Genomic DNA, 13,772 nt, shown 5'->3' with positions numbered 1-13,772 from the left:
TACAGTGATAACCAATCTCTTTCAATTCCCAAGGAAAAAGAAACAAAACAAAATAAAAAATACATACCCTGACTTTTCCTACCAAACATTTACTCATAGATTAAGTATCCTGCAACTTTCGACATATCCACACACACACTCACACACACACAGACAGGTATATGCTGCCTCTTCCTTTTATCTCTCAGTGTAGGGATTATGATTCTGAAATTGAAGTTAATGCTAATCCTTAGAAAATAACAATTAGAACATTATTAATTAGGGTCAGGTTCCAAAACCAAATCATGAAACATTTAGTGAAGTCAACTTTCGTGCAGTAAAGGCACATAGGACTCCATTTTATAAATATACTGCATATTATCTATTCCCCTGTGTTTCTGGTTATAGCCCTTTTGATTCCTGAGTAGGCCCTTTTATCTTTTTTATTCATTAGTCTTTCCAGAGGCCATCCTATCACTTGTCAATTTCATTCGCTCCTTCAACACATATTTAATGACCCCCTACATGAGCCAGATACAGTTTGAGGCACTGTTCTCTCATGTTCTGCCATGTGCCCGACTGTTCTAGGAGACTTCTGTGTATTTTTTTCCTTTCTATATTTTATTTTATTTATTTATTTTTGAGACGGAGTCTTGCTCTGTCACCCAGGCTGGAGTGCAGTGGCACCATCTCAGCTCACTGCAAGCTCCGCCTTCCGGGTTCATGCCATTCTCCTGCCTCAGCCTCTGAGTAGCTGGGACTACAGGTGCCCGCCACCATGCCCGGCTAATTTTTTGTATTTTTAATAGAGACAGGGTTTCACCGTGTTAGCCAGGATGGTCTCGATCTCCTGACCTCGTGATCTGCCCACCTTGGCCTCCCAAAGTGCTGGGATTACAGGCGTGAGCCACCGCGCCCAGCCCCTTTCTGTATTTTAATTAGTTTATTCTGTTCTCCTTTCATAGCTTTTCAAATTAAACAATTAACTCACTTATTTTTAATCCTTCTTGTCTTTTAAATAAATGCATTATATTTTTGAGTGCAGTTTTGGTTATTCCACAAATTTGATGTGCAGTACTTTTATAGCCATACAGTTTAAAATATTTTATAATTTTCATTATGATTACCTCTTTAATGCATGAGTAATAGGTCCTCTATTTTTTTAAAATTTCCAACACATGGTTTTTTTTAAAAAACCTCTTTTTATTATTTCTAACTTAAGTACTTTGTGGTTGAAGAGTGTGAACTGTTTGATATTGATATTTTGAAGTGCATGGAGCCTTCATTTGTGACATAGTATGTGCCGAATTTTTAGAAACACTCCAGATATACTTGAATACCATTGAGTGCAGGAGTCTATGCATAACTGCAACTGCTTTTCAGGCTGTGAGCTACGATTCATAATTGGGCTGTAAAATGAATTTCGGGGCTCACTATCAGCATTAAAAAATAGAAGACAGTATTTTGTGAAATTTTAATTTCGCATATACACATACATATAGATAGGTATTTTTACTGGGTTGCATATAAAATGTTTTTTCTTTTTTTAGATCATTTCGCCTATGACACAGCCCTCAGGAAGTCCTGAGAACATGTACCCCTAAAATGTATTTTTTATTTTAAGTGCTGGTTCAAAAAGATGAAAAGCCTCTTATTAAAGCAAAATGTTAATTCTGTATATCAAATATTCAAGTCCTCAGTAATTTTTGAGTTATTTGTGACTGACAGAAGTAAATTCAAATAAATTACCCACTAATATTAATGATTTGCTAGTTTCTCCTTATAATTTTGTCAGCTTTTGATTTCTATAAGTTTATGATGTTAAGTGCATACAAGTGCTTTTCTTTATTCCTCTTAGTGATTTTTGCTTATATTTTATCTGATATTAACATTGCTATACCAGTTTTCCTTCTGATTAGTATTTCATAATTGATCTTTTCCAACCTTTTATTTTCTACCTTTTGTTCAGATTTTACTTTATGGATGTCTCTTTTATGTAGCGAATAACTCAACTTTTTAAAAAGATGCAATTTGATCATCTCTTTTTTAATGGAAGAGTTTAATCTGTCAACATTTATTTTGATTATGTGCATATTTGGACTCATTTCTATTATCTCAGTTTTTGTTTTCTATTTATCATCCTATTCCTTTGCTTCTTTTTTTTGAGACAGAGTCTCACTCTGTTGCCCAGGCTGGAGTGCAGTGACGCATAAACTTGGCTCACTGCAACCTCAGCCTCCTGGGTTCAAGAGATTCTCCTGCCTCAGCCTCCCGAGTAGCTGGGATTACAGGCATGTGACACAACGCCTGGCTAATTTTTGTATTTTTAGTAGAGACGGGGATTCACCATGTTGGCCAGGCTGGTTTCGAACCCCTAACTTCAAGTGATCCACCTGCCTCAGCCTCCCAAAGTGCTAGGATTACAGGCGTAAGCCACCACACCCAGCCTCCTTTGCTTCTAATTTTCCTACCTCCCACTAAATTAATAAAGTATCTACATTTCCCTTTCCCTGCTCTGTTGGTTTGAAAACTACAGGCTACATCTTAATTATTTAGCTATTTTTTCCTAAGTGTAAAGTCATTCAGTATTTCTGTCCTGACCTCAAAGTTGACACAGACCCTTATCAACTAAACACTCTAGGTCCCTGTATCTTGTCTTTGTTATCTCTAAATGGTTTTTGTCTTCTTAAAGACCAATAATTATTTTTATAGTCATTACCATTTATCGACATTTTACAGACAGATTTGTTGTACTTTATTGTTTCTTGTTGCCTAATACTTCTGGATTCACTTCTATCTCTATACAGTCTTTACTGTTTCCTAGTTTGAATTTCAGGTATACTCTTAGACTTCGAATGTCTCAAATCATTTTTATTTTGCCTTCACTCTTTTTTTTTTTAGATGGAGTCTTGCTCTGTCACCCAGGCTGGAGTGCAGTGGTGTGATCTCGGCTTACTGCAAACTCTGCCTCCCAGGTTCAAGCAATTATCCTGCCTCAGCCTCCTGAGTGGCTGGGACTACAGGTGCTCTGCCACCCTGCCCAGCTAATTTTTGTATTTTTAGTAGAGACGGGGTTTCAACCTGTTAGCCAGGATGGTCTCAATCTCCTGACCTTGCGATCTGCCCGTTTTGACCTCCCAATGTGCTGGGATTACAGGCGTGAGCCACTGTGCCCAGCTGCCTTCACTCTTGAATGCCAGTTTAGCTATGTATGAAATTCTAGACTGAAAGTTTATTACCAACACTTTGAAGTAATTGGCTATTGTTTTCTAGCACCTATTGCTGAGGAGAAGAATGCTGGTACTCTGTGTTCCTTTGTCATTTACGCAGATTTTCTCTCTGGTAATATTTAGACTTCTCTTTACGCTTAATGTTCTGGTTTCTTGCTACTCTGATGTGTCTAGAGGTACATTTATTTTGGTACATGAATGGATTTTTTAGCCGAGGACTCATGTCTTCTTCAATTCTGGAAAATTCTGTTATTTTCTAAAAGCATTGCTTGTCCAATTATCCCTTAGGTCTTTTTTGTGATACTCCTATCAGAGTCACATGTCATGTTCCACAAGATACTCCTATTAGACACATAATCTAACATGTCTGACTATTTTTTTTCTTTTTTTTTTTTTTTTTTGAGACGGAGTCTTGCTCTGTCCCCCTGGCTGGAGTGCAGTGGCGCGATCTCGGCTTCACTGCAAGCTCCGCCTCCCGGGTTCCTGCCATTCTCCTGCCTCAGCCTCCCAAGTAGCTGGGACTACAGGCACCTGCCACCGCGCCCGGCTAATTTTTTGTATTTTTAGTAGAGACGGGGTTTCACCATGGTCTCGATCTCCTGACCTTGTGATCCGCCCGCCTCGGCCTCCCAAAGTGCTGGGATTACAGGCGTGAGCCACCGCGCCCGGCCGTCTGACTATTTTAAAGTATTAATTTATCTGTAAAGAATTCATGTTCCAGTTGTTGATTTTCCTGGCAATTTTTCTTAACATGAGATTTTTTCATGTGTTTTGGAATTTTGGTTTGCAGGCTTATTTTGAATGGGAATCATTCCCTGCCCTTGCCTCTGTGCTTGCTCATTCCTCCCTGTCTGAAGATTATATAGTTGCCTTCACCCAGACCCCTGGCACCAGCCCCAAACCAGGCATTATAGTGGCATTTTGGGGCCCTTGCCTCAGTGATATTTAGAAACCAAAGGCAGTTTTGAGACAGGAACAGTTGAAAGGGTATGTCATTGTCTTCCTGACTCTGTAGGCCCATAGTCTCATATAAAGATATAGCCTCAGTTAGTGGCTTCATGCCAGTTTTACTACTTTCCCATTAGGAGAGCACACTGCATCCTTTAGTGCAGGGTTTTCAACCTTGCCACTACGGACATGTTGGGCTGGATAATTCTTTGTAGTGGGAGACTGTTCTGTGCTTTGCGATGCTCAGCAGGATCCATGGACTCTACCCACTAGATTCCAGTAGCACTCCCCCAGTTACGACAAGTATAAATGTCTCCAGACATTGCCAAATGTCTCTTGTGGGGGGGAACTGTCCCATGTTGAAAATCAATTATTTTCAAGTAATGAGCCTGGCTTTAGGTTCTCCTCTTGTAGGGCACTTTCAGGTCCCAATATGTCACAGGAGCTTGTCACTGCCTGCTTCAGAAAGCCTACAGCTTCAGCTTCATTCATTGATTCTCGTTTACTTTGGTACATTTTGGGGACAAGGACATATGTGCCTTGTTTTGAAGCACAGCTAAGTCCCGTAGGTTTTCTTCTTTAAATGTTCATCCATCATAGCTATGTGTTTGCAGCAGAGGGGGGATGTGGATGTGAAACTGTGAACTTTGGGAGCCAACTGGACTGGAAGTCAGTAACTCCAAATCTAATTTTTTCTTTCGTTTGAAACTGAGCCTTTGCCTTCAATCGTCTTTAGAGTTATTAGTGTTCAGGAAATCAGAATATGTTTCAATTTCCACAGGCTCACCAGCAGAACCAAATCACACTTATAAATAACAACCTACCAACAACACAAATGTGATTTCTTTTAGTAGGGAACAGCAGCAGCTGCAGAATACAACTACACTGACCAGCAGACATTGGACGCCATATATGTCAGAGAAACACATTATCTCATTTAATCCTAAGAACAACTCCAAGACATCAGTAATATTTTATAGATAATGAAACAGAAGCTTAGAGTTATCTCTAGAAAAGTTAATTATGCCAAGAAACCAGGATCCGAATCTCATTTCAAATTCCAGGCTGTTAACAACTGTACTCTACTGCCTCCCATACGCTACTCTACAATAATGAGATCATTGTTATTTAGTGATCCTTGATGCATACGATTTGACATAGAATACCATGTCACCACCACCACTGCCATCACTATCTCCTCCACCACTTCCATCTCCACCAACACCACTGCCATTTGCCGAGAACTTACGAATATAAGCTATCTCAGGTGCTGGGAATGAGCTTATCTCCTCTCAAAAACAAACCATGCAAGCAGAGATCTTATCTGTCTTGTCCACTGGTGTTATCACTGGTGTCTAGGGCAATGTTGAGCAAAATAGACATTCAATATATATGTGATGAAAGGGTGAAGACAAGGTATCTGTCTTTGAGGGAGCTACAGAAAGCGGAACATATGAAAAAAGGAAAAATAAAACAAGGAGGTAGATGGCAGAGTCAGCTGAGGAGGTGAGGAAGGGGCAGCTGGGAAGGATGCACCAAGGCGAGACACTAAAACCCAATCTTGAATGAAAGGCAGGACTTAGGTTCAAGAGGCCTAAGGGCACTCTGCAGAGATGACATGGGTATGCAGGAACAAAGAATGGGAAGCATATGTGGAGCAGTCTGTGCAAAGCGGTGATAGAGTATGAAGAAGGCAGGAGACAGGAGAGAGGTCATATTGCAGCAGAAGGCTTGAATGTCAGAGTCAGGACTCTCAACTTTATCTTGTGGGCACCTGGAAGCCTTCAAAGATTTCAGAAAAATGGGCAGGGTGCAGTGGCTCACGTCTGTAATCCCAGCACTTTGGGAGGCCGAGGTGGACAGATCATGAGGTCAGGAAATCTAGACCATCCTGGCCAACATGGTGAAACCCCGTCTCTACTACAGGCAACCTACAGAATGGGAGAAAATTTTTGCAATCTACTCATCTGACAAAGGGCTAATATCCAGAACCTACAAAGAACTCCAACAAATTTACAAGAAAAAAACAAACAACCCCATCAAAAAGTGGGCAAAGGATATGAATAGACATTTCTCAAAAGAAGACATTCATACAGCCAACAAACACATGAAAAAATGCTCATCATCACTGGCCATCAGAGAAATGCAAATCAAAACCACAATGAGATACCATCTCACACCAGTTAGAATGGCGATCATTCAAAAGTCAGGAAACAACAGGTGCTGGAGAGGATGTGGAGAATTAGGAACACTTTTACACTGTTGGTGGGATTGTAAACTAGTTCAACCATTATGGAAAACAGTATGGCGATTCCTCAAGGATCTAGAACTAGATGTACCATATGACCCAGCCATCCCATTACTGGGTATATACCCAAAGGATTATAAATTATGCTGCTATAAAGACACATGCACACGTATGTTTATTGCAGCACTATTCACAATAGCGAAGACTTGGAATCAACCCAAATGTCCATCAGTGACAGATTGGATTAAGAAAATGTGGCATATATACACCATGGAATACTATGCAGCCATAAAAAAGGATGAGTTTGTGTCCTTTGTAGGGACATGGATGCAGCTGGAATCCATCATTCTTAGCAAACTATCACAAGAACAGAAAACCAAACACCGCATGTTCTCACTCATAGGTGGGAACTGAACAATGAGATCACTTGGACTCGGGAAGGGGAACATCACACACCGGGGCCTATCATGGGGAGGGGGGCGGGGGGAGGGATTGCATTGGGAGTTATACCTGATGTAAATGACGAGTTGATGGGTGCAGCACACCAACAAGGCACAAGTATACATATGTAACAAACCTGCACGTTATGCACATGTACCCTACAACTTACAGTATAATAATAATAAATAAATTAAAAAAAAAAAAAAATACAAAAAATTAGCTGGGCATGGTGGCGGGCGCCTGTAGCCCCAGCTACTCAGGAGGCTGAAGCAGGGGTATTGCTTGAACCTGGGAGGCAGAGGTTGCAGTGAGCCGAGACCGCGCCACTGCACTCCAGCCTGGGTGACAGGGCGAGACTCTGTCTCAAAAAAAAGAAAAAGATTTCAGAAACATGGTTTAAAGAACTACTTTGGAGATGATTTTTAAAAGTTGTTTCCTGGGCCTACTCATGTATTCCTTTAAGAAGAACCAATGTAGACAGTTTGAAAATTTCCACTTGTTCTATGTTCTAGTTAAGTCTTCTTTTTCTTCAAGAAGAACCAATTTATACTTGATACTTTTCAAAATATTATCTTTCATCTACTTTTTAAAATTGTACATAGTGTGCACAGTGTTCTCATAATTTTTCAGTCTCTCCTATATCTACTTTTAAAGTCTTTCTCTTATTTTTACTTCTCTTATTTTTCTGGCAGAAGTATGTTTATTTTCTTCTTCTGGGTTCCCCTGACCCAAACTAAGTAAGATTTTGAACTTAACGAATTTTATTGCTTGCTTTTCACTTTATATTACTTTTCTTCTTAATTTCCTTAAGTCTGTTTTCCTTAGCTTTGTTTTATGGTTCCTTTTCTAACTTCGTGTGATAAAAGCTTACTTCAATTATGACAAATATGTGGCCTATTCACCACTCTCAGCATCTTCCCTGCCTGTGGCAGATGCTACTAACCTATCAAAGCACTCTTTTTTGCTGAACTCAGGGAAGTCCTCACAGGTCTTTCCAAAACAACACCGGGCAATCAGCTGAGGCCAATTTATCTATGGAAGCCAATTTACCATTTGTATCTTGGTTAATTTCTTTTTCATCTTTCAGTATTTTAGTAATGAAAATGATGAAGATTATGAATTTACCTTTGAGTACATCTTTGACTCTCTCCCTCCCTCCTTCCCTTCCTTGACAGATTACCTTTGAGTATATCTTTGCCTGACTTCCTGCCTCCCTCCCTCGCTTCTTCCCTTCCTTCCTTTTTTTTTGAAGAGTCTTGCTCTCTTGCCCAGGCTGGAGTGCAGTGGTGCGATCTTGGCTCACTGCAATCTCCACATCCCAGGCTTCAGCGATTCTCGTGACTCAGCCTCCCGAGTAGCTGGGACCACAGGTGCCATGCCACCACGCCTGGCTAATTTTTGTATATTTTGGTAGAGACGGGGTTCGCCATGTTGGCCTGGTTGGTCTAGAACTGAACTCCTCACCTCCAGTGATCCCCACCTGCCTCGGCCTTCCAAAGTGCTGGGATTACAGGCATGAGCCACTGTGCCCGGCCTTTATATTTAATATCTCATTTTACTGGAAAGTGGTCTGAGAATGAGGCATGTATGATTTCTACTTTTTGAGGATTTAATTGAAACATTCCAGTTTAGAAAACTATTCCACAAGATCTCTGTAGGGCACAAAGTTATATATCTATTGATTTACTCTTATTAACTAACACCTTTTTGTCCTTATGTTGAGTCTTATTTACCTAAACTACTGACTATTATTTCTATTCTCTTTTTGTAATTTGTTATTTTAGGTTGAATCTGTCTTTTCTCTCATCATTTTCATCTTTGTATACTTCTTCCTCAAATTTTTGGCATTTGTCTTTTAGTTTGCAAATTCAGTTTTCTGCAGTGGCCAATTTCTATTTACTGTCTTCAGCCCAATTTTTCACTTAGGTAGTTCTCATCTCTGTGCAATCCTCCCTGACTGCAGGTCCCTTGCTCCTTCTATATGATAGCTTTGTCTAGTTCTCCACACAGATGCTCTCTACTCTTACATTTTGTTAAGAATACACATCAGGTATTTTCTAAAATGTTATTATTTCTTGCTTAAACTCATTCCAGAGGTAAGAAGCCTCTGAATCTTCTCCATGAAGACTTCTTTTTTTTTGGAGACAGAGTCTCTCTCTGTTGCCCAGGCTGGAGTGCAGTGGTGTGATCTTGGCTCACTGCAATCTCTGCCTCCCAGGTTCAAGTGATTCTCCAGCCTCAGCCTCCTGAGTAGCTGGGATTACAGACACGCGCCACCATACCCGGCTAATTTTTTGTATTTTTAGCAAAGATGGGGTTTTACCACGTTGGCCAGGCTGGTCTCGAACTCCTGACCTCATGATCTGCCTGCCTCAGCCTCCCAAAATGCTGGGATTACAGGCATGAGTCACCGTGCCCAACTGAAGCCTTCTTTTAAGCTATACTACTTATTCCCAGGCCCCAAGATTTTCCAGTATTTGCTCATCCTTAAAGAAAGTCTAAATCTGCCAAGGGCTTATATTTATGGAGAAACTGATGTGGATGGATTCTATCAGAGGTTAGCATAAATTCCTGCCAAAATCTTTTAAAAAGGGGTTTTCATACTCAGGTGAAGGAGGAGGGAAGTGAGGGGTGGGAAATATCCAGCAGTTATGTTACCATTTCAACAACCATTTTAACATCCCAGGAGGCAGGCACGAGAAGTCAGATTTTAATTAAAATTATGCCAATGTGAATCAGCAAAGGAAGACCCATCATTCCATGGCTCTCATGTAGCTTTCCTCCCCACTAAGACACACACAATCATGCAGCTTTTGATTAGGTGTGGTTGTAGCACCCATGCCTCTGACTGATGTCACTGTCCACACCAAAAGCAACCCCTAGGACCTCCTAATGCACCACTGAGGTCCAAATGAGGAGGGTTAGTAGAAGACAGACAGTCTAAGTGGCAGAGCTCCTGACTGGTGCTCACGTCCTTTCTACCCTCAGGCCCTGCCCCTCAGAGCGAGGGGATATTATTGTCTGCGGTATTCCAGGTTTCCCTTTCATCTCCTAGACTGCACTCTCCCAGAAGACACTATACAAAAGCCCTCCATGTTGATCTTCAATCCAGTCTTCCTGTGCTGCATCTAACAGAAATTCCCCCAGCACCTCTAATATGAGTGGCATTAATTCTTCCTCCATTTAAGTGGTAAAACTGGTATGGAAAAAGAGAGGCGTGAGTGAGTTCCTAAGTGCATACATTGTATTTTCTTCAAAAGCAATATTTTAGGATAATTAATCTGCCATTTGCTGTACAGATAGACGTAGATAAATAGATTGGCAGGGACCTTTGAAATCTGTGATGTATGGGGAAGAGTCTGAGGTAAGCACAGCGGGTGAAATGAGTTCCAGTTTGAGCTCAGCCACTGATCACCTGGGTACCTTGTTGTACTCATATCCCCACAACTATGCCTAGATCCCTTTATCTTCTACCACAAACATTTTATAATTACCTACCTTGGAAATGCATAATGCAGAGAATCCTACATTAAGGATGAATATGTTACAGATTCAACTACGCTTCTTGAAACTGCACATAATAAAAGGCTGGCAGAACGTGGTTAACCCACAATATGGTATCTTACATGCTCACCTCAAGAACTTTTGGACAATTATTAAGTCCTAATTACTTTGCCCTGAAACCTTCTCACTTTAATGACTCATGTTAAAAAGATAACATTTTTAAGCTGATATTTATTTTCATATTGTTCTGACATTAATCTCTTAAACATCTTTCATCATATGGCTGACCTCACCAAATGTTCAGGTAACATTAATTGGGATTTGGTGCTACCAGGCTACCCAGTCCTGATGGCTTTCCTCCCTGCTAATCCCTAGCAGCCTTTAACAAACAACCACTGTCCTGGGTGCTGACTCAGAACAGTAGTTACCATCAACTTCCACTCAGGTCACCCTGATGAGAATCACCTAAGGCCTGGGTAAAGAAGGTCATCTCAGCTATTTAAGGAAGAGTACTGCAGTTCAGTCTGTGCTTCTTCAACAGTTTTCTTTCTTCAGAGAAATCTCCCAGGTTACAACAGCTTTGGTCCCACCCTTTCAAATTCATTCAGTCTGAGTTTTGCCCTTGTGCCTGGCAAACTTCAATCTCCTCAGGTTTCTTTCTCCATATTTCCTGGAGAGTATGATTCTGGCTCTGAAAAAAGGTCATTTACAAGGAAGAGACAGTTCAGATGCACGTAGTTGTGTGTAGGCTGTCGTCCTTCTCAGTTCAGCTGACTGCTTGGAAGAAATACCACAAATAGTTTTGAAAGGAGGATCTGAAGTGGGTACTAAATTATGAAGTGTTGCAAACATTGGAGAAGAAAATCAAGAAAGATTATTGGCACTATGAAAATGGTAAAAAAAAAAAAATCTAAATCATTCCCTTCACAACTGACAAATGAGGTTTAGCTAAATGAAATATAAGTGTATGAATTTGAGAACGACAACAAAGAACTGCTGGGACAAGAGAGGCTGAGGAAAATGGCTTGAAAGCATCAGGATTAAAGAGCAAATGTGCTCATAAAAAAGCTTTCAATGGAATAGACAGAAAACAAGTCATTTTGGTTAATTATTCAGTAGGGACACTGGGTTTTGTTTTACAGATGGGAAAATGAAACCTTTAGAGGGAAAGCAACTTGAGTATTATCATAAAGAAACAGGACCCCACTGTTCTGATTCTCAACTCCCTTTGCACCAAAATCCAAGTGACATTCCATCTTTAATGTTCTATTCTTCTCTAAACTCAAAACTCAACCCTCTAGGATGTGGAAACTTTGATGGTCTTGGAAATTGCTTCTATATTTGTCTAATGCCAACTTCTGTGCTAGAAGAAGTTTGAAGTTCAACCCAAAAACACACAGCTTGGCATGGTCCAAAGCTCATTACAACTTCTCATTAGTTGTGTCTCTTGAGGCGACTATGGCATTCCTGAGTGTGACTCAGTATCACCAGTCATAACTGAGGGTTCCTGATTAATCTGAACTGAGCCAGAGTAAAGGCCACAGTAAGATCCAAGCAAATGAAGCAACACGTCTTGTAGGAAGAAAGTAAAAAATTTACATGAAAATTTCTTGAAATGCCATCTTGCTACTAAGCATAATAGTACCTAACACTGATTTGGCATGTATTACATACCAGGCACTGTATTTGTGCTTGACATTCATCAATTCATTTATTTATCTTAATAACCCTATGAGGCAGGTACTATTACTATTCCCATTTTAAAATAGGAAACTGAGTCACAGAGACGTTGAGTAACTTGCTATGCTGGCTAGGAACAAGAATTACTTTAGAACAGTGAGAATATATCAACTGATACTCAGGATCCTGATTTCGAGAGCCATGAGAAGTTTCTCTAGATTAAAAAAATTACTTCATCAATCCAAATAAAGCATGGGGTTTAGTTCATAGTAATGTGCCAATGACAGTTTCCTAGTATGGTACATTCCTCAAATGCACCACGGCAATGTCAGATGTTAACAATGGAAAAAACACTGGGTAAGTGGTAGGTGGGAATTCTTTGTACTACCCTTACAACTTTTCTGTAAATCTAAAATTAATATAAAATACAGTTTGTTTGTTTGTTTGTTTAAAAAACTTTATCAGGATACTTCATAGGGGGAGCTTTTCATTGTTCAGATGAAAAGCCATGCTATTCTTTTTCCTAAAAGTTAGAAGAATATCTGAAAACACTGGGGTCCTTACAATGCTGTACATTTTACACATAAGTGAGAGAATGTTAAAGTCTTTATTAGTACTAACTTAGCTTCAGAGACTTGTCCTAGAGTTTTAAAGGCAAATTGGAAACTATTTCCTGGAACAACGCCTCACAGCATGCCTTTTGATACCTGGATTATATTACTTAAATTCTGAAGAAATCTCTGCTTTTTCCCCCCTTCTGTGCATTTTTGATGTTGAGCTGTTTCCGGTTTTCCCACACTCTTGCCTGTCACAAAGAAGAAACCACAAAAATGCTGCAAAGCAAAGTCTGTCCAAAGAGCTGCAGTTCCATCTCAGGAGGCTGTGGAGTTCTCCTGCCAGCAGTGAGTTCAGGGCAGCAGCAAGCAGCGTCTTCAAATGCCCAGCCCTGCTGCCTGGGCCCACCTCTCCACCAGCTAGCCACACAGGCCACCAAGGGCCCTCTGAGGGTACTGGCAATAATCACAGAATCCACAAGGGGCACACTGGCAAACTCAACATTCACATTTGGCTCAAAAATTTTCCCAGTTAACTATGGGCTTTCCAAATCTATGAAGGAGAGTGTGGTTTTAGAATGCATATGATGGTAACCAAGGCTTAGTGAGTTCTTACCTAGGCTGGGCCTTACTCTATGTACTTCACACATATTAACTCTGTTAACATTTAACAACTGACCTAGGAGGTAGATACTCTTACTGTTTTATTTTTACAAATGGAAACATGAGGAAGCTGAGACTAAGAGATTAAGTAACTTGTAACTTGCAGAAGGTGTCAAATTAGTACAGTGTGGCCTGAGGATGTGAATCTGGGCAGTCTGGCTGCAGAGGCTGCACACCTAAGGATTTGACTCTACTCTTTCCAGGGTGAGAAGACACACAGTTTCCTTTCTATTTTGCTACTGGCATTCAACCACAAACTGCAGCCTTTCTACTGCCCCTTCCTACTACTCCAGAGAGTTCTGCAGCCATTACAATGCCAGCTCTTCCCAGAACAGGGCTTGGTACTTAGTGGGCACTGAATAAATATTTGTCGGATAAATGAATAATGGCAGCAATATAATTAATACAGCCACAAGGGATTGTTTTCTACCTAAATCCAGAATTTGATTTACCATCCAAGGAGGAAAAAACAGTAATGACTTTTTCTATGTTTTAGGATTCTTCTCACAACTAACATTGATCTTC

General features: G+C 40.4%; 1 protein-coding gene across 3 annotated transcripts in view; it reads right to left on the bottom strand.

Moving 5' to 3' along the window:
* TTLL5 (tubulin tyrosine ligase like 5) overlaps window positions 1–13,772 on the bottom strand; it is a 292,858-nt gene that overhangs the window by 61,477 nt on the left and 217,609 nt on the right. The window contains exon 32 of one of the 3 annotated variants that reach the window (XM_025392850.1): window positions 11,003–11,177. The exons of the other annotated variants lie outside the window; for them this stretch is intronic. Coding sequence (XP_025248635.1) covers window positions 11,117–11,177 — 61 coding nt within the window. The 3' untranslated portion in view covers window positions 11,003–11,116. Of the gene's footprint in view, window positions 1–11,002; window positions 11,178–13,772 lie in introns of those variants that run through there. 3 annotated transcript variants of the gene reach the window in all.

This window comes from Theropithecus gelada, chromosome 7b (assembly GCF_003255815.1).
Source record: "Theropithecus gelada isolate Dixy chromosome 7b, Tgel_1.0, whole genome shotgun sequence".
Taxonomy (NCBI): domain Eukaryota; kingdom Metazoa; phylum Chordata; class Mammalia; order Primates; family Cercopithecidae; genus Theropithecus; species Theropithecus gelada.
This window is presented reverse-complemented; position numbering and strand designations above follow the sequence as displayed.